At 44.9% G+C, this 25,681-nt stretch overlaps 1 protein-coding gene and 1 long non-coding RNA gene across 3 annotated transcripts in view; one reads left to right on the forward strand and one right to left on the reverse strand.

The window, feature by feature from the left end:
• GALM (galactose mutarotase) overlaps positions 1-25,681 on the forward strand; it is a 115,194-nt gene that overhangs the window by 77,578 nt on the left and 11,935 nt on the right. For both annotated transcript variants that reach the window (XM_081795211.1, XM_078444784.2), the window contains exon 4: positions 5,228-5,309. In XM_081795211.1, the coding sequence (XP_081651337.1) occupies positions 5,228-5,309 (82 nt within the window). The remainder of the gene's footprint in view (positions 1-5,227; positions 5,310-25,681) is intronic.
• LOC132691556 (uncharacterized) lies at positions 12,442-25,128 on the reverse strand. The gene is made up of 3 exons (XR_013554767.2): positions 25,040-25,128; positions 15,742-15,866; positions 12,442-13,025 (listed from the first exon to the last, which is right to left on the reverse strand). It is a non-coding gene; the product is annotated as an uncharacterized LOC132691556 (long non-coding RNA).

The following is a 25,681-nucleotide window of genomic DNA, read 5'->3' on the forward strand; positions in this document are numbered from 1 at the left end:
AATCCCCTCTACACTACCTTATTCCCAACTAATGGTAGTATTTTAGTTTGTTGAGGAGGCTGTTACATGAGGCAGAGGGAAAAGTTTAGCTAAACTCTGTAGACTATATCTATTGCTTCCTCTTCATCTGAAGAACTCATTGTTGTCTACTCTACTTGAATCACTTTGGCATGATTTCCTACCACAAGATGATGTTCACAGCCAACTAGTAATATCTAGCATTTTTACACTCTTTTAGGAGTCTGCTGACAATGTGCTGATTTTTTTTTTTTTCTAGGATCTTTTCAAATAGCACGATGTGCTGATTTTTTTTTTTCCAGGATCTTTTCAAATAGCACGAATTAATTGGTTCTTATGTAATTTCCAAAGTTCTCCCTTGAAAAATAAAGAGGATTATAAACTTGTCTATCCCTTATCCTCAGAAACTTCTGCCATGCTCCTTGAGATCTCAAAAACAAACCAAAAACCAAAGCTGCCCAGCCATGCGCCTCTGCAATAATGTGCATAAAGACCCTAATTTTTTTTTTTTTAAATAGGCCAATTTGGGGCTTGAACTCATGACCCTGAGATCAAGACCTGAGCTGAGATCAGGAGTCAGACTCTTAACCAACCGAGCCACCCAGGCGCCCCTTATACACCCAACTTTTTATAATAAGCTCAAAAGGAACCTGGCAGAAATAGAATAAAATATTAGTGGGTTTGTATAGGTAGTAGATCATGGTGGTTTTTTACTGTTTTCCACATTTTTGTATACTGAGGACATCCTATTCTGTAATGGGTGGGAGGTGGCCTAAAGAAAGATTCAGAGATAGGAAAGAAATTATGCATGAAATATTACACCTGCCAATGTATTCCAATCAAGGAGACAAAATGGGAATGTAACATTCACTAAAACTCTTTCCATTTACGTGGCAGGACTCTCAGAGATCACAGACCCCACCCAAAAGGGTGTTCAGTGTTAGCCCCCTTCTGTATACTGTCTTAGTGAGTGCAGCTCGAACCCATAGCCACTAACTTCAGGGTTGAGGATAGGAGGGAGCCATCAGCCTTTTGGGGAGCATCACAACAAGAGTGGGTAGCTGTTTATGAGGCCTGGAGTCAAAGGGCTTCTGCATCTTCAAATCATCTCTTACCCTACCCAGGAAAGCATTTTTTTACTTATTTTTGAGAGAGAGAGAGAGGGAGAGAGAGCACAAGTGGGGAAGGAACAGAGAGAGAGACACACACAAAATCTAAAGCAGGCTCCAGGTTCGGAGCTGTCAGCTGGAACCCATGAACCGTGAGATCATGACCTGAGCCGAAGTCAGACGCTCAATGGACAGAGCCACCCAGGCACCCCAGCACTACTGTATGTCTTAAACTGTCCCCAGGGAAATAGCTCAAAACTTGATCATTTAAAGTGGTCAGCTCATCTTATATATTTTCTTTTTGTTTTGTTTATTTGTTATTTAATAAGCAGTATGTTTGTGCTACTTGGGGCCAAATTTTGACTCATCACTTCTAAGTTTGAGTGTTGGAGACCTGGAGGGAGGAGAGAACTGGTTCTCGAAGAGTGGAAAAGGTATATAGGTTGCAGGTTGGTTGGGCTTTTGTTGTTGTTCCTTCCTTATCTAACCCAAAACTGGGCAAACGTGGTTTTGTTTTGTTTTGTTTTTTGTTTTTTGTTTTTTGTTTTTAATTGAAATTTTACCCAAAGAGGTATGAAAGCAGCCTCAGGGAATTTGAGATGAGAATAGCCGTGGTTCCAGTATGACTGGGTAGGTATGTCAGCAAGGACCCGGTTCTTCCGCCTTTCCACCCTGCTCCTTCAGTGTTTTTGGCTTTTGCCTTCAGGCTTATCCTTTTATGGTCACAAGATGGCTGCCATAGCCCCAGGAATCACCTCTACATATAGTCACCACCAGAGACAAAAAAGGACCTATTCCTTTCTTCATATCTCTAATGCTCCATTTTAAAGAATAGACAAAAAACTTCCCCCAGAAGCTCCCCAGCAGACTTTCCTTCACATTTCATGGGCCAGAAGTGTGTCCCATGTCCTGCCTAACCTAATCACCAGCAAGAAAATTAGGCCACCATGATTGGCCCGGTGGGATTGGGGAGGGAGCCCTTTCCCTGAGTATACAGCCTACCATAAGATGAATCAACAAGGCAGGGTTCTGCCAGAGAAAAAGGAGGGTGTCCGTAAAGGAGCTGCTATGACTTTTGGGTGGTATGATAGTGTCCAGGATATCCTGCTAAAGGTGATGACAGCTGAATTAAGGCAGTGGTAGGGGTAATGCACGGAAAAAAAAAGAAAACCCTGCAGGCCATAATGAGCTCTATAAATGGTTAATGTTCTGAGCTAGCAGCAGCTGAGCAAAGTTAACCAAAACAACACTGAACCCAAAGATGGGCCTCAGGATCTGTTGGTGGATCAGCATTTCTTGCCAGGTTTTCATCAGCCTGGAAAGGAAATGAATCCAGCAGTAATATTCCACTGAAGTGGGTCATTGCATTATTCCAGGTCAGAAGAATCATAAAATGAAGCATGCTTCCCTTTAATAAAGGAATGTAGGTGCTGCTTTGTGACCCAGTGCCTGTTAAGAGAGCGGCTGTCTAATAAATGTTCCTTTCCTTCTCCCCCCCCCCGCCAGGCTTCTTCCTAGCCTCTTAGACTTAGCAATTTATTTTGGTATGTGATGGAATCATTTGCTTCCTGCCCTAATGCTAAAAAACACACAGAGAAGGAAAGTCCTAAGCAGCATTATTCATCATAATAAAAAGCTGGAAACAAGCAAAAGTCTGTCAACAGGAGAAGGGATAAACAGATTGTGATACATTCGTACAATGGAATATTCCTCAGCCTTCGCTGGAGCACTGAGCAGATAGAACCAAGGAAACAGTCCCCAGTTCTCTTCCCTCATCTCCGCTCCCCTCAGACCCCGAGGCCTCTTCGGTGCTGGTGGTACCACCGAGGCGTGAGAGGATAGCGGCAGGGGGAGCCGGGCAAGAGAGGGACCCCTCTAGTCCAGAGCTGCTCTAGGTGGTGGTGCAGACCCTTCCCATTCTGGACCCGCCTTCTCAGGTCAGAACAGGACCAAACAAATGGCTAAGGAAGAGACTGTGGGCAGAGGCCTGGCCTTATCTCCGCCCCCCGTCCACTCCTACCCCTGCCCGCCTGTACCCACCGGGAGAACACAAGACCACGGCAGTTCTTCAGAACCAGAGCCTCCTCGGAGTGCAATTAAAGCAATTTCTGGCCTGTTTAGACATCGATTCTTATGGTCTCTAAGATCCTGGCATTTCTCCTCAGGACGACTCCATTTGATTGTGGAGGCCTGAGTCTTTCTGATTAGAGGATCTGTTTCAGTTAACCCGCAGGGCTCCGCCTCCCTCTGCTTGCTTCTCAGGAACCCAGCAGGGCTTTCAGTGCGACTTAGCTCGAGGTTTCTCAACCTGAGCATGTGGACACATTGGGTCAGATAATTTCTTTGTTGCAGGGATGGGCATTGTAGGGTGTTTAGCAGAATTGCTGGCCTCTTCCCACTAGATGCCAGGAGCATTACCACCCCCAATTATGACAATCAAAACTGTCTCCAGACATCGTCAGATTTTGCCCTATGGCAAAATCATCCCCAGTTGGGAGCCACTAGGTTAGCTTATTTTTGAGCGTTCACTTAGCAAAAGCCCTCTCCTGGTTCTCCTTCCACGTCTTCTGCTATGAAGCTTGAAAATTTACTCCTATTAGAATATAATCCTTTTTAGCAGAAACATATACGTGTATTTTCCAATTTGCAAGGAGCACAACATGGCTTTACTAAACCTCTTCACAAGAATCCTGGAAAAGGTGGAGGCATTACTGGCCCAGTTTTACCTTGAAGGAAAAGCGATTCTAGGAGCACCTGGGTGGCTCAGTCGGTTCAGCGTCCGGCTCTTGACTCCGGCACAGGTCAGGATCTCACAGTTTGTAAGTTTGAGCCCCACACTGAGCTCTATGCTGACAGTGTGGAGTCTGCTTGGGATTCTCTCTCTCTCTCCCTCTCTCTCTGTTCCTCCCTTGCTTGTGCTCTGTAAAGAAAGAAGGAAAAGGAAGAAAGAAAGAAAGAGAAAGAAAGGAAAGGAAGGAAGGCAGAAAGAAAGAAAGAAGAGAAAGAAAGAGATTCTACCTGGGGCCATTCAATAGAGCTGGAGATAGACCACAGGCCTTCTGACTACTGACCCTCTATCTTTGACCCCACTGGGGAGGGCAAGCTGCATCTTTTAAAAAAAAATTTGTTTTTAACATTTATTTATTTTTGAAAGAGACAGAGTGAGAGCAGGGGAGGGGCAGAGAGAGAGGGAGACACAGAATCTGAAGCAGGCTGCAGGCTCTGAGCTGTCAGCACAGAACCCGACGCGGGGCTTGAACCCACGAACCGTGAGATCACCTGAGCCCAAGTCAGACACTTAACTGACTGAGCCACCCAGGCGCCCCAAGGGCAAGCTGCATCTTTAATGGAAGAGATGGGCAAGCTCTCAAAAGCAGGAACTCCAGTTCTGACTCCCAGGCTTCTGTCATGTGGTAGAGGATGGGTCCTCCGGGTGGGAGCTGGGCCAGAGAAGGGTGACAGATACCCCACCTCTAGCAAGCCTGGTGATACCAGGCCAACCAGTTATTGTGTGTTCCGGGCCAACAGCTCTTGCTCTTCTATTTGCCTGTCATGTGTGAGGAGAGTGGGAGAAACCCCTCTGCTAATAAGCCAAAGTCCAAAAGTCTTTCAAACCAGTGATGTCTCTCTGACTTTTCACGTTCATAATTCCATTTAGAAAAGAAGATGCATGCTGGGGTCACGCTTGAAAACTTCTTTCAAATGTATCCATTGCTCTGTCGAGGACCTATCTGCCGATGCTTAAATGAACGTATTAATGATCACCATAGGTCAAGTGGGATTTCTAAAATTCTTGTCAATGCCTGCAAACATTTCTGCAAGAGAAGTTAAAAAGCAAAAAATATAGGCACGCCTGGGTGGCTCAGTTGATTGAGTGTCTGACACTTGATTTCGGCTCAGGTCATGATCCCGGGGTCATGGGATTGAGCCCCACGTTGGCCTCCTGCTCTGAGCATGGAGTCTGTTTAGGATTGTCTCTTGCTTTCTCTCTGCCCATCCCCTGCTTGCGCACACACTCTCACTCTCTCTCTGTCTTTAAAAAAAAGTAAAATAAGATTAAGCATTAAATCTTCTTTTCTTTCTCTACCTTTCCTTCCCAGGGTTCCCCAAACATCTATGACCATGAAGTCACTATAGAAGCTGATGCCTTTTTGCCTGTAGATGAAACCCTGATTCCTACAGGTTGGTGAATTTAAACATCTTTATGGCAATGCAGAGCTGGGGTGTGATTGGAGGAACATCGAAACTTCATTTACCTAAATGTATTTTCTCTGTTGGCCTGCCAAATTGCCTATAATTACCATGATTAGACATTTATGTTGGTTGTGGCTGGGGGACCATATAATTAAACAAACAAACCGGGACACTGTTGAGAAGAAAAGGAGATGCTATTAATAATTAAGCCAGGGCAACAGGTATCAACCGGAAGTTTTTTTGGTTTTTTTTTTTAGTGTTTTATTTATTCTTGAGTGAGAGAGAGAGAGAGACAGAGCACAAGCAGGGGCTGGGCAGAGAGAGAGGGAGACAGAGAATCCGAAGCAGGCTCCAAGCTCTGATCTGTCAGCACAGAGCCTGACGCGGGGCTCGAACTCACGAACCGTGAGATCACGACCTGAGCCGAAGTTGGATGCTTAACCAACTGAGCCACCCAGGCTCCCCTCACCTGGAACAGTTCTAAACAAGCTGGGTCATATGGCCATCCTGGCTGAGCCTTAGACAGCAAAAGTTCTCCGCTAAAATGTAAATCTGGTACTTCTTAGCACCTTAGCAGAGATAAATTTACCTAAACATTACCTCACCACTGCAGGACACCGATAGAACACAACGTGGTTTTTGATGGAGGATGAAACGTTCTACCCCGAGAAAGACAAATACATATGTCACCTCTGAGACACAGTTGGGGGAATGGGGTAGCATAGGGAGTCTAAAGTATCAAAAGGGAAGGTGAGGTGTTGCCAGAATCAAAGTTTATGGGTGTATGTGTGCATCTCCTAGGTTAACTGGACTGAGATCATCTTGGTTATTATTATTTGGGATCAAAACTGCCTTGGTTCAAATAGGCAAATCCGTAGAGATAGAAAGTAGATTAGGGGGTTGCCGGGGGCTGGGGACAGAGGGGTATGGGGAGTGCCAGTGGGTACAAGATTTCTTTTTGGGGTGATGAAGAGATTCTGGAATTAGATAGTGGTGATGGTGGGATAATATTGTAAATATACTAAACACTACTGAATTGTGCACTTGTGAAAAGGGTGAATTTTGTGGTATGTGGATTATATCTCATTTAAAAACAAAGAAAGAAAGAAAGAAAGAAAGAAAGAAAGAAAGAAAGAAAGAAAACGAATGAACCTTGGTTCCTGTGGAGTCTCCAGGATTAGGTGGTATGGATTTGTACTAGACTGTAGGTGCACTGCCATCTGCCTCCAGGGGACAGGTGGATGATGGCAAGATGGCCAGCAGGGGTGCTGCTATTCATGTCAGCTTATGGAAATTCACTTGAAGTAATTACCACCAGAGCAGTAGATAAATATTCTTATTGGGATTTCATTAAAATCAGAGATGAGGTAAGTGTAGAAGTCTTAGTCAAAGAAAACCAAAGTGGGGCGCCTGGGTGGCTCAGTCGGTTAAGCGTCCGACTTCAGCTCAGACCATGATCTCATGGTTTGTGAGTTCGAGCCTCGCCTTGGGCTCTGTGCTGACAGCTCGGAGCCTGGAGCCTGCTTCAGATTCTGTGTCTCCTTCTCTGCCCCTTCCTTGCTTGTGCTCTGTCTCTCTCTCAAAAATAAAATAAACATTAAAAATTTTTAAAAAGAAAGAAAGAAAACAAAAGTAGAGGATGAAAGAAGAGCAGAAATCCAGAAATACACAAACACTTGCTCATCAGCCCTTATTCCCCTGGGAAGAAAGGCTGCCCGCCTTGGCCTTGGGCTGGCCAAGGTCTCCTGCTTGATGGCAACTTGGAGGTGTTGCCTCAGAGCCCCTTTGCCAGAGCATTAACATCCTGTGTACCATCCTCTGGGGCGTCTGTTCAGAGCTCCAGCCCTCCATAAGCCCATCTGCTGGCAGCTCCGTGTGGAAGGTCAGGAAGGCCTTTCTCTCTGTTCCCACCCCGTGTAAGTGTGCTACTATTTTGGTTGTCATTTCTGCTAATAAAGAATGTAGAATGATAGCATAGGAGCAGTTTGAAGCCAAGGGCACCATCTTAACCAAATAACCAAGTTTAAATCACCAGTAATAAGATGTATTATGTCCTCCTCGTATGATGTACTGAAAAAGTACATTGTGTGATATTCTGTCAAAAATGCCTAACCTCATTCCATTCAGCAGAAGGCATCACACGAACCCACTTGAGGGACAGTCTGCAAAATAATTAATCCGTATTCTTCAATGGTGTCAAGGTCATGAAAGACAAAGCAAGGCTGAAGATTGGTCACAGAATAGACCAAGGAGATAGGACAACTAAGTGGAATGTGAGAATCCTAGACTAGACCCTGAGTCAGAAAAAGGACATTAGTGGGAACGCTGGTGAAATTCTAGTGAAATGTGTAGTTCAGTTAATAGTATAGTACTAATGTTAATTTCTTAGTTGTGATCATTATACCATGGTCGTGTATGATGTTAACATTAGGGAAAGGACGGTTATACAGAGATGTACTTTTTTTTTTTAAGTAGTCTCCATGCCCAATGTGGTGCTTGAACTCACAACCCTGAGATTGAGTTGCATACTCTGTTGACTTACTAAGCCAGCCAGTCACCCCCAGAGATGTACTATTTTTGTGACCTTGCTGAAGTCTAAGATTATTTCGAAGTTTAAAAAAAAAAATAGTCCAGGGATCCAAGTAAGATATGACTTTAATTTTCCTGGACACCTGCCTTACTTTACAGGTAAGGGCTTTTGTTTTATTTTGTTCTCTTTAAAACAATGAGGCTGTGTTTATGGCCTCTAGTTCAAAATTATGAGGAAAATAATAAGAATGTGAGCCTGCATGCTAAACGGTAACTTCAGTTAACAGCGGGAATTAGAAACCCATAAATACAGGGGCTATAAAATTAATTAGAATAATAATGAGAAATCAAGATAAATGCATTACAAAACTTTTTTTTGCATTGCAGTTTTGAAGGTTTTCCTAGCTCTGGGGCTGGTTTTAAAGGCTCTTATGTTTGTGTTGGTAACATGTGTCATCTTCTGATATTTACATGACTCAGTGTGAGGCTGAGTAAACTGGTCCATCTTGTCCTAGATGCAGCCTGATTACATTGGAACTGTGTGTTGTGAACTGTAAGGGGAAAATGGCGGCTACTCTGTTGTGACTGATAAAGAAGAAAATGAGTTAAGTAGCTTACAGGTGGAGCTGATGACATAAGTGCATATTTATTTGTGTAGATTTATAAAACCTCACATTGTCCTATTGAGTTTTGATCAGATGAAAATCACAAAAATGCATAATTCATGCTGTGGGAAGATTATTTGTTGTGATTGTAAGTGATCATTGTGGCAAAGCCCAGTAGAACTTAACGTGTAATCTAATGAAACGCGTAAAACTCATGTCCATCCCAGTTCTGCACTGTGAGTGGTTTTAGGATCAAATTTTATACTTTGTACTAATTTTGAACACCTGTGAAGCTGGGTCGGCTGCAGGCCCTCTGGGCTCTGGGAGGCAAAAACCATGGCTGTAGCCTTGAATCTGCCGTTAACTAGCTAGGTGACCTTCAATGTATGCATAACATTTTAACATTCAACTTCCTTAGACCCTCATTTCCTTTTCTGCAAATAGGAGGGATATTGAACTCAATCCAATTTTATGGACCAGTAAATTTTCTTTAGAAAATAATTTGACAGACTTACGTAGAGTTGCCCAACTTTTTGTTTTGCCAAGTTAGAAAGCAATCATAAATATAGGGCTATTAAAACTAATGGGAATGTATGTATATTATATTTCAATTAAAAAAAATTAAACTAACCAGGGTAATAATGAGGAACAGAAATAAATAGACTAGGGGAGCCTGGCTGGCTGAGTCGGTAGAGCACGTGACTCTTCAATCCTGGGGTCGTGAGTTTGAGTCCCATGTTGGGTGTGGAGCCTACTTTAAAAAAAAGAAATAGACTGAATTCATTTTTTTAAGACCCAAGTTGCCATTTATAATCACCATCTTTTCATAAAGAAAAATACTTTAATTATTTAATTATTTATTTTGGAGAGAGAACTAGCTTGAGCAGGGGAGAGAGGTGGGGGGGAGAGAGAGAGAGAGGGAGAGGGAGAGGGAGAGGGAGAGGGAGAGGGAGGGAGAGAGAGAGAGAGAGAGAGAGAGAGAGAGAGAGAGAGAATCTTAAGCAGGCTCCATGCTCCAGTGTGGAACCCAACATGGGGCTTGATCCCACGACCCTGGGATCATGACCTGAGCTGAGATCAGAGATCAAGAGTCAGACCCTCAATCTGCTGAGCCACCTAAGCGTCCCATTAAAGAAAATATTTTAACACCACAAAAGGGGGGAGATTTTAATCTCAGAACAAAGAACAACACTTTACATTGAATTCGTCTTGCTTTTAAAAGAAATGTGATAGTAGATTATCCAAATATGTCTCAGTTTTCTGTGAACCAGTAAAAATTTTACCATGGACTCATGATTGAGAACCAACAATTAGTCTGAAAGGTCACTTGTAGCTCTTACATTCTGTGATTCTATAAGGCTCTCAATATAACATTTTACTGCTAGTTCTACCACCCTTCAAATCCATTAGAACTCTATCATGAAAGTAAATAAGTTGCAACAACTTCAGAGCACATAAAAAATCCATAAGTCTTTTACCTATCCATACACTAGCCAGTCCCAACATAGGTTATGTCTGTTTTCCCAGAAACACTTCGACTGAAATTATAGGGTGTTTCTTCTTCCCCTTCCTCAGAAATGCCATAAGAAATAAGCAAAGTATATGTTTCCTTAGGAACTGCCTTCCAAAATGGGTGGCAACTCCCACTCTGCACTGCCATGATGGAAGAATTCACATGTCTGGCCCTCTTTCAGCCAAGAGCAAATCTCCAGGAGCCCAGATTTCATTGGACTCTTAACACGGACCAAAAGTGCATGAGCATGTGGCTTCATTCTGAGACCAGTCCAAAGTCATTTGGTCATTTGGAAGTACCTCCCCTATGTTGCTGGGCTTGCCAGGAATCAACAGCCTAGTGGAGAGTCAGCCAGAATAGTATCCATTAACCTGGAAAATATCAGGATAGGTAGAACTCGGACACTTGTTATAGAGGGAAAGCACTGTCTGGGGACCCCTGGATAGAGGAGATGAGAGTTAAATAAAACCCAAAAGGGCAAGTGGAAATTTGCCAGGCAACCAGAAGAAAGGTGTTCTGGATAGAGATGAATAAGAATAAGGAGAGCAGGAAACAGCAGGAATACCCCCCAGGCCAGCACTGGGCTTCTGGAGCATTCGGGGCATGTGTTTGGTAGCAGAAAACCAATGGGCCTGGAGAGGTTGGCTGGAGCCATGTCTGATCTGCACCAGGCTCTGGTACAGCTACAATCCCTGGGGTGGCTCTGGATGACCCTCGGCTGGCCTGGAGTTCAAGGCCGCTCCACGCAGGGCAGACTCACAGGTGTACCTGAGTCCAGTCTCAAACTTCCGGATGTTCAGCTAGAAGTGGACTTGAACCACAAGGCCACTTCCTTGAGACGTGCTGCAAGAAACCCGTTAGACCAGCCATGTTCTGTTACGAGTTTTGGGTAATTGATATACAGTATCTAGAGATGGTGGTTGTGCTGAATTGAGAAAAGGGAAGATACTGTTTGTCTATCTGTGAGAGGAGGTAAAGGTTTATGATAATAATAGCTAGTATTTCAGAGAAGACTTTATAAATGATAATCCATGCCAGAATACTAAAAGGTAGGTTCTGTTAATTTTTATTTAACAGCTATGGACCCTGTGGCACAAGGAGTTTAAGTAACTTAACTGGGGATCACGCAGTTAACAAGTGGTGGAAAGCTGGGATTCAAACCTAGGTAGACTGGTATTAAAATTCCTGCTTATAATTAGACCTGTACTCTACAGACCCGACAGTGTGGTTAGATGTCAAGAAGGTTTCGGGGGGGTGGGGGGAGAGGAAAGAAAGAAAAGTAATTTCTCGACTATACAGATAGCCAAGATAACCATGTAGTCAAGAAATGGGAAGTAAGCCAAAAAGAAAAAAAAGAAGTTCTGACAGTTGAGTGTTCTCATTTCCTGTCTACCTTTCATATAGGTAGTCTCACAGCTTCTCTCTTTTCCTCCCTGTTTCTCCTTCTCTTAAATTTATTTTGATTTTTCTGCATAGAAAACAGAAAACAAAGTATATTGAAAAATGGGGGACAGAGGGAAGACAAAGATGCCGGCATAAGAGGTTTTCCTGAGACTAAAGAGCCTGAGTAGAAGTGTCTGGCCATGTTAGACTGACCAGGAAGGGAATGTAGGAAAGGAACAGTCCATTTTAAAGCTAAGAATTATTGGGGCGCCTGGGTGGCTCAGTCGGTTAAGCGGCCGACCTCGGCTCAGGTCGTGATCTCGCGGTCCGTGAGTTCGAGCCCCGCATTGGGCTCTGTGCTGACCGCTCAGAACCTGCAGCCTGTTTCAGATTCTGTGTCTCCCTCTCTCTGACCCTCCCCTGTTCATGCTCTGTCTCTCCCTGTCTCAAAAATAAATAAAACGTTAAAAAAAAAATTAAAAAAAAAAAAAAAAGCTCAGAATTATTCCCTGTGCCCCTCAGTAATCTCGGAGGTCATTGCTCTGTTGCAACATAGTACCTTGTTTGGCGACACGTCTCTTGTCCTGCTGGTTCTTGGTTTTCTCATCTGCAAAATCTTGTCATGACCAACTTATGGTGGTGGATTAGGAGGAAGCTCAGGAAGCAACATTTTAACCGTGAGGTTTTTTTATCAGATCGTTCTTTGAATTCTGTGCGGGTTTGTCCCAAATGCTTCATCTGACAAATTGTGATTTCTGACCTTCATTTATCCAGCCTCCTCTGGACTTTGTGCCAAGTCCCCCAGGTTTGCTTCTAAGTTTGAGTCTTTCTGTGATACAAGGGTGTTTGATAGTCCCAAGCCTCCTTTTGTGACTATTAATTTATACTCGTGTTTGTTTTTCAACTCCTTCTTTTTGTTTGCCCTTTATAAAAACTATTTTTGAGGGAAATGCTGATGTAGGTCTAAACCTTGCGGGTGATTTTCCACCTTGGTTATAGATATTCGGTAAATAATTTTTCAGGTGAAGGGAAAACCCATTGTCATGAGAAAGTAGCACCTCTTCTTTTACAGCAGTTGTAATACTGTGGCCGAGGTACTCAGTAAAAGGGGACCTTCCCCTGTGTGTGTTTGGGGGAGGGGTGGAGTCTTATCCTCCATTTTGTTCGTTACTGATCGGGCGTTGTCACACAGAAAGGAAAGGGATACCTTGGCATACACTTTTAGGGAGCCAAAGCAAGCACATACCATGAAATCCCCTTGTCTTAAACATATAGCCTCCATTTAGACCTCTACCTCAGGCAGGGCCCTCTGAGAATCTCGAGCTCCCTTTCTTCCTGTTGGCAACTTGGAGCATATAAAATGTCTTCAGCCCTTTCAGTCAGTAAAACACAGAAGACAGCAGCCTGCATTACGTGCCTCCTTCATTCTCCCCCTTTCTCTACTCTGCTATGAAAAGCTAGCCTTTTCCCAAAGCTCAGTGGAAAGCCTCAGCAGGTGTAGGGGTAGCAGAAGCCTTCAAAGGGTCCCATTCAAATAATTTAGCACCCCCACCCCCCACCCCACATTTTCCCCACTGGAAATTTCTGCCATTTTGCCATCCCTGGAGGCTTCCGGGCAAACAATATCCCTCGTGTGTTGTTAGGCTGCAAGACTCCAGCATCTTTGCTTTTCTTCTGGGGGAGAAAAAAAGAAGAAGAAAATATTTTGAATGAAAGAGTAGAATCCACACCTAACTTCTGAAGCTACTGCTCTGGATGTAGTTCTGGGCACTTTGGAGTCGGCAGTGGGGGTTGGGGCACAGCGTCCTTCTGCACAGGTGCCTCTCTTACGCCACAGCTGCACCAACAGAAAGGCTTCTGCAGAGATGGTTCACCTATAGACCAAGAGCAAAGTCTGCAGCTAAGCTGTCAGGCCGGGTTTGCACGTCAGCAGTTAATTTAGCTTTGCTTCTTCCGAGCAGTTATTCTTCCCTACTTAAAAAAAAGGGGGCGCCTGCCTGGGTGGCTCAGTCGGTAGAGCCTCCGACTTTGGCTCAGGTCATAGTCTCACGGTTCATGCGTTCGAGCCCCCTGTCGAGCTCTGTGCTGAAACCCCAGAGCCTGGGGTCTGATTCGGTGTCTTGCTCTCTCTCTGCCCCTCCCCTGCTTATGCTCTGTCTCTCTCTCTCTCTCTCTCTCTCTCTCAAAAATAAATAAACATTACAAAAAGAATTTTTAAAAAATTGCACCCTGTAAAGCATTTGGCACTACTTAGGATAGGCTCACACTCTGTTCCTGGGACATATCCTGAGTGTATGTTTATATTTGTTGTTATCAGGACTGTCCCTGTCATTTCCCAAAAGTGGAAATTCTAGAAGACATTTACCAGGAAGGACCAGTGTATGATCGATGTCCACAGAGAGAACATTCCAGTGCCAGATCTCTGGGCTGCCACATCAGGCATTTAGCTTTGGGGCCTGAGTCTAGTGTCCTGTCCTGTGGCGACAAGAGGAAATTGGTCCCCAGAGCCCTGCTCGGGTACTAAGCCCCCTAAATACGAGCAGGTGAGAAAATTCAGGCCTTCTGTTTCTCGAGGGATTAATTCATTCCCAGGGTTGTAAATATTACACAGCCTCTTTTTGTCTTCAGAACCGTGAGACTTGGAGGCAGTGTGGGCACAGCCTGCCCAGCAAGATATTATCATGTACACAACATTGTGCAGAACCAAGCATGTGTCTGTATAGGCGTTTGCAGCACGGAGCTTTTTTTTTTCCCCCTTTTAATTTTGCTGTTCTTTATTTGCAGTAGTAGATAAGGAATTAAGAAAGCAAAAAAAAAAAAAAAAAAAAAAATGAATGCTTTGACTAGGTCTTTTGCCTCTAAAGTAACATTAGTAAAATTCTGTCTTATTCTTTCTCTCGAGAAAAGATACCTTTTATTTTTATAGAAACTCACCCAACCCATTCTGTCCCCCAGCCCATCTGTGTTCACTTGCTGTTCTTGCAGCTCTCGGTTTTTGAAAGCGCCTTCTAAAATTACATGAAAGCAACCCCGTTTTGACAAAATTAGAATGCTGGTAGGAAAGGCTTACCATGAGGCTGTGGAGAAAGGCCCCGCAAAACCTTTGTGTTTTATTTCACCCTCTCGGGGTTCAACTGACAATTCAGCCAATTTTATAATCACTTCCCTAGGGCAGGGCTAAGCCGCTGCCCCGGAGAAATAACGAATTCCAAAGTAGCCTCCTGGTTCCGAGATGGTGCAAATGGAGACTGTTTTTATCTACATGTTTTAATCATTCTGGACTTCTTACAGAAAATTCCTTTAGATTTGATATGACTCTAAAATGTTGGACGTGATATTAGTTTCAAACCTGAACCAGAATGTGTCTTCTTTCTTTTCCTGCTACTTCCCCACACCCAAGTATCATTACTCATCGGGTGCTGCCGATTTGTTAAAATAAAACCTTTTTGTTTTTTTAGAGAACTTTTAGGTTCACAGAAAAATTGAGTAGAAGGTATGGAGAGTTCCCATATATCTCCATGCCCCCACAAATGCACAGCACCCCCCCTTTTTCAACATCCCCCACTAGAGTGGAGCATTTGTGACAACTGATGACCCTACCCTGACACATCATCATCACCCAAAGTTCATAGTTTGAACTTTGAAGAGTGGGGGTCACTCTTGGACAAATGTATAATGACATCTCTCCATCATTATGATAGCACACAGAGTATTCACTGCCCTAAAAATCCATAATATTGCTTTCAACCACCCATCAGTATTCTTCCTCTTTCCTTTACAGTCTCCCCGCTCTACCCCCCAACATTGTTACTCATCAGGTCCTGCTGATTTTTCACTCCTCTAACTATTTCTGGAATCTGTCTCCTCAATATGTATTGTTGATGATATGGTTCTATTTCCATTGTCACTATCCTGACTATACTGACTTTTCTTGTCTAGAGCAGTGCCTGGCTTATATTATGAGTTTCACCAAATTGGGATCGATGACTGAACAAATGAATCTGGAAAATAGCTCTCTAACTGGGGGTGGGGGGGGTGGGGAGTGAATCTCTTTAGATCTATCCTCCATCTGGTTACTAAAGTTATCTATCTAAAATGCAAATCTTATTTTGATACTCCACAGCTTAAAAACCTTTTAGGTGGCTCCAGGACCACATGCCAGCTGCTTTCCAGACCCATCTCCCAGCATGCCTCACTCATACCCCCCCACACCCACAGGGACCACCCAACTCCCCCTTCTCTGCTGCATAAACCCCTACTCTTTCCTCAAGGCTACACTTTTCTCCTTAGAAATCTTTTCCCCATTTCCTGGAAACAATAGATTCTTTTTATTCCAGGGTTTTTGCAATGACAGACACTGTGTAGAGCTGACCACATGCCCAGAGCTCACCTTTCTTATCTTCCCCTTCACCGGTCTGCCTGAGATGACCTATATAGGATTCAGTTACAGGTCTGAAGTAGGGGGGCTGGAAGGGAGCTTCAGGCTTGGTCTCTTTGGCTCGAAGCTGGAAAACTCTGCCAAATACAAAAATGAAACCCAGTAATAGCCAGTCTGTACATTCTAGGAACAGATATTCCTTCCTTTCCCTATACTCAGTCTCTCTCCATTCTTCTCCCTTCTTGACATTTGTTTTCCACAGAGCATATTAACACAATATTTCAGGGTGACCAGGATTCAGAAAACCTAGGTGAAGTTCTCCCTTCTGCTGTCCACTAGCTGTGCGCTCTTTGAGTCAGCCAGGAAAACTCTCTGGGCCTCATACCTAATCTGCTAACTCTCATCAGATGAGGGTCACATCACTTGAACTCTGAGGTCCTGTCAGTTTCTAACACTGAGTCAAAGACCCCGTGGAATCTCTAACCTAGATATTCATAACCAGGGTCCATACGTGTATGTCTGGGAAGATGATGAGAGATCTTCAGGGGATTCACGGGCCCCTGAAATTCTGTGTAAAACCCTGTATGAGTTGATCACATCACCTTGGTCCACAGAGGGTCTGGTCTTCTCTCCTCTCTTAAGGTAATGATAGTTTATGGTTATCCTACTATGTATCATTGTATATAAAGACAGCCATTGTTTTAGAGATTTAGCAGTAGTATGTTTTTCTTTTTGTAATCTTCAGGGTGGCTTTAAATTTTTTTATTTTGCTAATTCATCACCAATACAGTTTTGGAAGGAAACTAGAAGATTAGCTAGAGGAAGGAGACGGCACACCCAGAAGGAAAGAAACTTCCCCAAGTTTCCGTCTGGAGGAGAAACAGCAGCCAGGGGTGAGGGTTGGATGGGCAGCTTTCCAGTTCCTGCCTGACCAGATGAATGAACTTGCCTTTCAATATCCACCAGCCCTTGGTGCCGTCAAGACTCCAGGCCTGGCCATCAGTCCATGGAGGGTAGGAGCAGGCAGGAACCCTGGGGCCTCACCGTAAGTGGGAAGCCAGAGCATGGTGTCCTGGTTGTCACCTTCAGCTCCACAGTTCTGGAGACAAGCACCTCCAGCTGTGAGTCTGCTCCCCAAGTTTCTTCTTTTTCCGTTCTCCATCACCAACTGACACCAATAGCCGGGTGCTATGCCAGCCCCAGGGAAGCGATGTTGAACAAAACAGATACGCCCTGCTTGTGTGGAGAACCTACAGCCATGAATATAGTACAGGTCCCGTGCTCAAAGAAATAAGACTGGTGTTATTCAGGAAAGGGTTTGAATGACGCTAAAAACCCGAAACATGATATTGGAACTTATGGGGTGTTAGTTAGAGATGTTTCTTCAATGACAGGTCCGTCCTAGACAGTATTCAAGGATGTTCACTACAGAAACTGTAAGGACCTCTCCTGATAGCAATAACACTCTCCAACCGGGTGCATTATGGAATCCTTCCCTATAAAGGGGCCCCAAGAACAGTTTTATGAGGCTCCAGAATAACTCCCAAAGCAATACTTGTGTTCCCTGCTAGAAAACACATCACTGCTACGAGATTGGCAAGCATGAGCCAGCATGGTGGAAATTTGGCAGGAAGAAAGCTTAGAAATTAGCACTTGGCCAGGCATGATGTCATTCCTATGAACATTTGAGACTAACAACAAGTAAATTTGCCAGAAGAGATGTTATTTGCTAGAGCTCTGACTACCACCTTTGGAGAACCGCTGTTTAACACCCACCCCTCCCCACCCCAGGTCTGGACAGGGGCTGGCTCTAATTCATACCTTCAAGGTCACCCCGTTCTGAAGAGGCTGAGAGGTAACTTTGAGCTTCGCACCATGGGCCCAAGGCTGATTCACACGAGTACTCGGAGCAGACTTATACTTAGTTCAGCTAACATTTATGGAGCGCCTCCTAATTGCTACATGCTTCCTGAGGCACTGACCATGGAAAGATGACTGAACAGTCTCTGCCCTTGAGAAGCTCACAGGCAGTGAAGAATCTAAGGTAGTTAGGACAGTGAAAGAGGCAACGGTAGGAGGAGGCTTTCTCAAGATCACCTTGAGCTTCGAGAAGTTTCTTAGTGTCTCTGAGGATCTAGCAACAAGGAGCGCGAGATGCACTTGTGAAAACACCGCCAGTATTTAAGGTGCAAGAAATACACAAAAGACGCTGAAGGAGATGGTCAGAGGTAGAAGGCAAAGGAAGAGAGGAGGTGACCGGAAGTCTTGGAGTGACCAAGAACATCAGTACTCCAGAGAGTACTCTCTCTGGGGAGACCTGGGAGTGTGCGGGCTGTCGTGGCTGTTCCTGCTGACCTCGTTTCACAGAGTGGTGAGGGTAGAAGCCAGGCTGTGACAGCTGGAGAAGCCACTGAAAGTGAGGAAGGAAAGTCAGGAAGTATAGGCCGATGAGTAGTTCCCAATGAAGACAACGTTCTTGAATACAAATCTCAGGCCCCACCTCAGAGATTTGCTTTAGTGTGGGGCCTGGGAATCTGTATAAGCTACCTACTGAGCTCATGGGAGCTGCTGGTGTTGGATACACTTTCAGAAATCTGTGAAAGGAAGAAGACGGGGTGTTTCCATGAGGTGGAGATACAGGGTCAAGGAAGAGGGTTTTTAGGGGCAAAGGAGACGATTGAGGGCAAGTAAAGTGTTTGTCAAAGGATGCCAGGTGAGGATTGTGATCAGGAATCAGTGGTGGCCTCAGTTGGTGCTACTGGGAGTTTTCTCCAGATTCACGTCAGGAGCAGAGAAGGTGGATTGTGGGATGATCCAAAGGTGGGGTTTGGTCTGGTACAAGGGACAAGAGGACAGGGTGTATGGCAGGTCAGTAAGAGTGTTACTAACCAAAGTGGCTCAAGTCGTAGACACGGGACCCAGGCAGGTAGCAAAGGACACAGGGACCTGATGGACGCTATGTCAGGGGAACCTGAAGACCAGGGGTAGATAGCGGCACTCTGGAGAACAGGTCTATCAAGAATGCCCATGCGGGAAGGCTGCAGACAGACAGTGGGCAAACTTTCCACTGGCAGCAAATCCCTGGGCGCCATCTTGATATGAGTCTAGGATGGAAAATTTCCCTGCATGAAAATGCCTCGTGTGGGCCCAACCGTGAAGTGTAAAATTGCCTTCTCACCTGAAAACAACATGTAACTGGGTTTAGCATTTTATGCTTCAGATGACATGTAATATCCAGAAGCAATACACCCTCCCCTCCCCCATTGCAAGTTCAAGTAAAATCAGAAAACGCTCAGTGAAAAGGAGAAGAAAAAAAAGAAAGGAAACAGCAGTGGAACGAAGCCACAAACCCAAAGCATTGGCAGAGAAATCGGGGGAAACTGCAGCAGAGACAAGCTTTGAGGTTGTGTGCTCTATGAAAATTTATAGAAATGTTACCTCAAAAAAAAACCGAAAAAAAACAAAACAAAAAAAAAACCCAGGGTGCTTTACTTGCCAACCACTGGAATGGAGACAAAATTCCCACCCGGGGTGTTACTTTTAATTATCATTCTCTTTATGTTGTTTCTTAAAATAATAACAGGCATTGTAGAGATGATATACCAAGATGGCTTAATTAGGTGTCAGATGAGTACCTGTGCCCACGAGCCCCATTACCGGGCTTCCTTATGCAGATTTGACTGACTGTTCTGAGGCTGGCTAGATAAAGAAACAGACATAATTGGAGCAGCTGGGCTGCAAGCACAGCTGGGCCGTCCCCATGGAGACCAGGCTCCCGCTCTTCCCATGGCCCCCGCCTTCCTCTCCACCTTTTTTTTTTTTTTTTTTTTTTAACTGAGATGAATGTAAGCACATCTGAGCCTGGGTCTCCCTTAGACGCTCTCCACATCAGCGCCTTTCACCTTTGATGCACGCAGAGATCTCCTGGGAAGCTTGTCGCTAGGCAGATTCTGACTCAGTGGGTCAGAGGTGGGACCTCTGGGTCCTGTTTCTAACAAGCCCCACGTGATGGTCCTGGGTCCACACTTTCTATAGCTGTTTAAAAGGCTCTAGAGGCACCTGGGTGGCTCAGTCCGTTAAACGTCTGACTCTTGGTTAGGGCTCAGGTCATGATCTCACTGTTCGTAGGACTGGGGCACGCATCGGGCTCTGTGCTGACAGTGCAGAGCCCGCTTAGGATTCTCTCTCTCTCTCTCTCTCTCTCTCTCTCTCTCTTTCTCTCTCTCTCTCTCTCTGTCCCTCTCCACTCACACTGTCTCTGTCTCTGTCTCTCTCAAAATAAATAAAACGAACTTTAAAAGAAAAAAGACTCTAAAGAGATCTGTATAGCCTCAAGTTACTTTTTCCTTTTTTGGCCCCCGTTTCTCCTCTCCTGCCCCAACAACCCTCCTGTCCTCCTGCTGCCCCTGAGCTACCTTCACTCCCCGTCCTCCTTCCCCACTTTATCCTCCCACCTCCAGGCCTTTCTACGGGTCATTCTGCAAAGTGCTGCTCTCAGCCAATGACCTCTCTAGAAGAGACAAGCCAGCAGTTTGATTTAAAAGAGGAGGGAAATAACCAGAGATCACAGTGTGTCCCTAAAGGAAACAACCTGCTTCCTTATGGTCATCACATGGGCCAATGGACCTACAGCCTCAGAAGGTCACAGTTGGAAAAGACCTTCTGTCCAGTAGTTGGATCCCAGACTGTGGTACTCACGGGCACTCAGGTGCGCCCGGGTCAGGGTGTTCACTGTCCATCCTGCGCCAGCACATCAGAAAGGCCTTCCTGAAATCGAGCTGGCATCCGTCTACCTAGATCTGACCCCACTTTGCCTACTTCTTGGGTCCCTATAGATCAGACTCAAGGCCTTAGAAGGTAGCCGTCATGTTGCCCCCAAGTCATTTCTTCTTCAGGCACAGCTGTTCTTTTTATGCCATGAGTTGGCCATTCTGGCCCTTCTCCTCTGCCTCTGCCTCTGCACATCCAGGGCCTCTCCACCTGTGATGCCCACACTGCAAACAGCAATCAAAAACTGTCACCACCTCATTACACTCTTTATGTGACTCCTGTCGAACTTATTGCCAACCACATCCTCAAAGTCATTTGCATACATGCTGTGGCTCAGCTGCATCTCCCTAGTCAGTAATAATTGTAGTAATCAGACTTAACATTTATGAGAGTTAGTATAATAGGATAGCTAAGAACGCATGCTCTGGAACCAGACTGCCTAGGTGTGAAGAACTTAATGAAGAGTCATGTCGTTGGTAGTTATCACCATCATGAGTATCATCATCATCCCTGTGCTAAGGGCTTTGGTCACAATAACTGGTGTGTGTGTGTGTGTGTGTGTGTGTGTGTGTGTGTGAGAGAGAGAGAGAGAGAGAGAGAGAGACAGAGAGAGAGAGACAGAGAGAGAGGGTGCAAGTGAGCAAGGGGCAGAGAGAGAGAAGTGAGGCTCGTGTTTTACCCAAAGCGGGGCTCGAGCTCATGAGCTGTGAGATCATGACCTGAGCCGACGTCAGATACTTAATGACTGAGCCATCCAGGCATCCTGCCCACAGCAATCGTTTTAATCCTCATGCCAACTTCACGCGATAAAGGTTATGTTGTCCCGGTTTTACAAGTAAGGAAATGGAACCTCAGAAGATTATGTTTTGTGCCCAGGGTAGAGTTGGTTTCTGTTTTTGTTTCTTGGTGTTTTTTTTTTTTTTTTTTTTTTGGTTTTTCGGTTTTTTGGACCCAAGTGCAGAACCCTATCTATTGCTGTTATTCACAAATTTCATCTTGTAATCCGTGCTTTACCCCTACTTTGGATTCCCGGTTCTGTTATCCCAAGTGGGTCTGCCTCCTAGCTTCGTGTTGTCTGTCCTAATGAGAATACCTTCCATATCTTCATCTAGATCATCTACACATCAGAGACCACGTGACAACTCCCTGCAGCTTCTGTTCCCTGAAGTGCAGGTCTCCGTCTCCCGAAGCTCCCCAAGCCACCAGCCTTGTAACCCTGTCAGAGAAGCCTAGGGGATAGCCTGGGAGTGATTTGTATTTGAATATATCTGTATTTGGCTCTGAGTGAGCATGCCTCATCTTGCCTTCCAGGTCTCCATTCCAGAATTCTCCCCAGAACAGAGAGAGGGCAGCTCCTAAATGGATAGTTTATGAAACTGACCCTCCAGGCAGTGCCAGATGCACAGACCCAGTCGAATGCAGGGTCTGCAGAATACACATCCCAGAGAGGATAATGACCACATCCTGCAGATAATGAGACCTAGGAGGCTGGCCCTGCATTTCAAGGCTCCCTTCCTTCTGACTCCACTAGTACCAACGCAGGCCTTCTATGTCCTGACTAAACCACAGGAGGCTGAGCAGTCGTGGTGGTCAATATTTCTGCACAGGGGGAGCCTGGGGCACTGGTCTCATTAGAAGGGAGATTGGGGCATGCCTTGAAACTTAAATCGGAGGTTTCTTTGGAGTGATTTGCAAGAAAGGGAGTACTGATGGAGATCACAGGGGCTAGATCCCCCACATAAAGCCATTTCCTAGCCCTGCCACTCTGCCAGTTGACCAGAAAGGCCGGACTGATTTCTTTCCTCTCTTCTCTACTGGTTCTATTCTCTGACCCCGGGCTGTTAGTGTAATTTGGCTGTCTTCAGTTGCCACCTTTTTCGGTGTCAGGATGCCAGCCACCTTCCCTGGTGCTCTCCTTGGCTTCCTGTGAACCATGACAGTGGGATCCTCATGGCTCTTGGAGGACAGCAGGAAGCCATGGGTCTACCATGAGCCTGGGCTGCCTAATCACGCCGCTGTCGCTGGGGCCTGCCCAAGCTACTGTGAAGCAGCAAAACAACATGCAGGAAACTTCTTCTGCTCCAACATGTTCCCCTTTTGAAATCAGCCAGCAAACCCCGAACACTCTCTCTCTGTGTGGTCAGGCAGATGGGCTGTCCTCTCAGGCTAGAGGAGTTAGGGACCATTGGCAGACTGAGCCTGGTGGATCCAGGAGGATTTGGGGAAGGTAGTAGCCTTAGTTCTCATAGATCAACCTCCAGCCCTAGCAATGCACCTGCTCTTGGGCAGTGGACGCCCCCGGATGCCATGAAAAGTGATGGGCACAGGTGAGGGAGCTTCGGCCAGAAATAGAAAATGCCTCTGACCTTGGTGAAGCGAGTCCTTGGTGTGACATTGAACATATAAGTGCTGTTTAAAAGGACCAATTTTGGGGTGCCTGGCTGGCTCAGTCAGTAGAACATGCAACTCTTGATCTCAGGGTTCAAGCCCCACATTGAGTGTAGAGATTACTTAAATGAATAAATAGCCCTTAAATAAATAAATAAATAAATAAATAAATAAACAAACAGACAGACTGATTTTGACACGTTATAATCAGGAAAACAAAGTAGTTAAAGGCATGAACTCAAACCCTGACTGTTTAGGTTTAAATCCAGCTCTGTGACATTAGACAATTTATTCAGCCTCTGCAGACTTCATGTGTAAAGTAAAGGTACTAATTGGACCTCCCTCGTTGGTGGTGAAGATTAAATGCAGTAATACATGTAAGGTGTGTAGAGCATCAAGTCCTGGCATTTCATAAGAGCTCCATAAGGATTAACCACTATTATTATCATTATCATCACCATCGCCACCATTTCTGCGTGTTTAATATGTACCAGCCACTGAGCTAAGCACGTACACGTCGTCGCTCATTTAACTGCCCTTTGAAATAGGTGTGTAATGCTTCAGTTATGCCTCAGTTGAGGAAACAGACATTTGGAGAGGTTAGTTAACCTGCACACAGTTAAGCAGGTAAGTTATTGGTGAATTCAGGGTTTGGAGCCAAATTTCCCTTGGCTATGCTGTCTGTTATCACCGCTGGCCACTGTCCGTAAAAACAGCTATGTTACTGAGTACTTCCTGCAGACTGGGTAGGATGCAGGGCACTTTTATCTTGTTTATCAGAATCCCATGTTTGTCAGAATCTTCTTATACCCATTTTACAGATGAGGAAAGCAAGGTTCAGAGAAGCTAAGCAACCTCCACAAATTTTTACAGCAAAGAAGTTAAATCCAGGCTGCCTGACTCTTAAAACCCATTCTAACATCTATTGAGTTTGACTGCCAAACAAGTGAGCAAGATGCCCCTGGGAGGTTGATAACAGTAATTGGTGATCATGAAGCCTGATACCCAATATAACCCAGGGCGACACTATTTGCCTAATTATAGCCCCATTTTCTGAGCTGCCGTTAGGGGCAATTTCCACTTTCTCTGATGCTTCACTTTCCTGCACTTTCTGAAAGCTGTTGATGTGCTCAGATTAAGACAAGCTCCTGTGTATTTCACATGTTAGTTTATTGCACATCCTGCAGGAATATGGAGGAATCATAAATAGTCCAGAAGGAGGTCCCGATGGATTATGCAAAGCCTTTGTCACATTGCTATAGGAAGAGTTTGACAGTAGACTCCCAGACTACATTTCTTGACCTGACGTTATGTGACTACAATATTCCAAATGTGCATTTCAGTATCAGATCATGAGAGGGCAACTTGCTTGGTGATGAGTAGGGTCTAGGCAGAATGTATTCACCAGCCCATATATCGGGGATTCTTAACCAGTCCTGAATGACTGGTCTTCAGAGGTTCTGAGAACATTATGTATGTATGTATGCATTTTCCTAGAGAGAGAGAGCCCATAACGTTTACGATATTCTCAAAGGAGTACGTGACTCAAAAACCAGTTTGAGGGGGGCCTGGGTGGCTGTCGGTTGAGCGTCCGACTGTGGCTCAGGTCATGATCTTGCAGTCGGTGAGTTAGAGCCCCGCGTCAGGCTTGGTGCTGATCCTGGAGCCTGCTTCAGATTCTGTGTCTCCCTCTCTCTCTGCCCCTCCCCTGCTCGTACTCTGTCTCTCCCTCTCTCTCTCAAAAATAAATAAACATTTAAAAAAATTAAAAAAAAAAAAACATTTTGAAGACTGTACCGCTCTAGATTAAAAATCACTGAGAGAGGAAGCTTCAAAAAACAAAACTAAACCAAAAAAACCCTGAATCCTTTTTTAATGAAAATTGCAATGCTCCCCGGAGGCAGATATGCACCTTCCTTTTGCATCAATGATTTATGCTATAATGAATCATTGTTCTCTCTCTTCTCTGTTTCTGGAGAGAGAGAGCAAGTAAATAACAGAGAGCACTATGTGCAGGTTCTGCCCTAGAGATAGGACTTCCTTCATATCCTTCTCTCAATTAAACCTCACAATACGTGTCTTAGGTATATACCACTATTAGCTCCATTTTATAAGTAAAGAAATTGAATCTTACAGAGGCATAGAAACTTACCCAAGGTCGCCAAAAAATGAATGAATGTGGAGATTCAGTGACTCTTGTGACCATCTGTTCGTTTCCTCAGAGAGTCGGGCACTGGGGCCATCAGGCAGAGAAAAGAGCATTTGTGATGATGAGAAATTGAAAGCATTGAATTAAAATTCACCCCAGGTGAATTTCCTCAGACACTGAGAGAGTGTTCATGCCCAGATGTTACAGAAACCATTTCACTGGACTCTGTCTGATCGGGAGTTCAAAGGACTAATTCACCTTCTACACTCTGTTTCTTAAGTCAGAGCTGGGAGCCTACGGGATATGTGTAATATAAATGCATCTTGTGCCTACACTTTAGATCTCAACTTCACAGGTGAGAGGACTTCATTCCCATGCTTGTTCTGCCCTGCACCTTGTCCAGTGGGCCAGTCCCAACTTAATCCTTCAAGATTAGGCTCCTGTCACCACCTTTGGAAAACTTTTCCAGACCCCCCATGGCTGCACCGGGGACTGCTTTTCCCTGCCCTGCCAGCGGCCATTGGATGCCAGTCTCATCACATTTGTCATACTCTCCTGTCCGTATTAATTTTTTTATCTGTCTCCTTCACCAGATTCTAGGCTCCCTGAGATCAAGTTCATGCCTGGTACATAAAAGATGCTCAA

Source organism: Panthera onca, chromosome A3 (genome assembly GCF_046562875.1).
Source record: "Panthera onca isolate mPanOnc1 chromosome A3, mPanOnc1 haplotype 2, whole genome shotgun sequence".
Taxonomy (NCBI): domain Eukaryota; kingdom Metazoa; phylum Chordata; class Mammalia; order Carnivora; family Felidae; genus Panthera; species Panthera onca.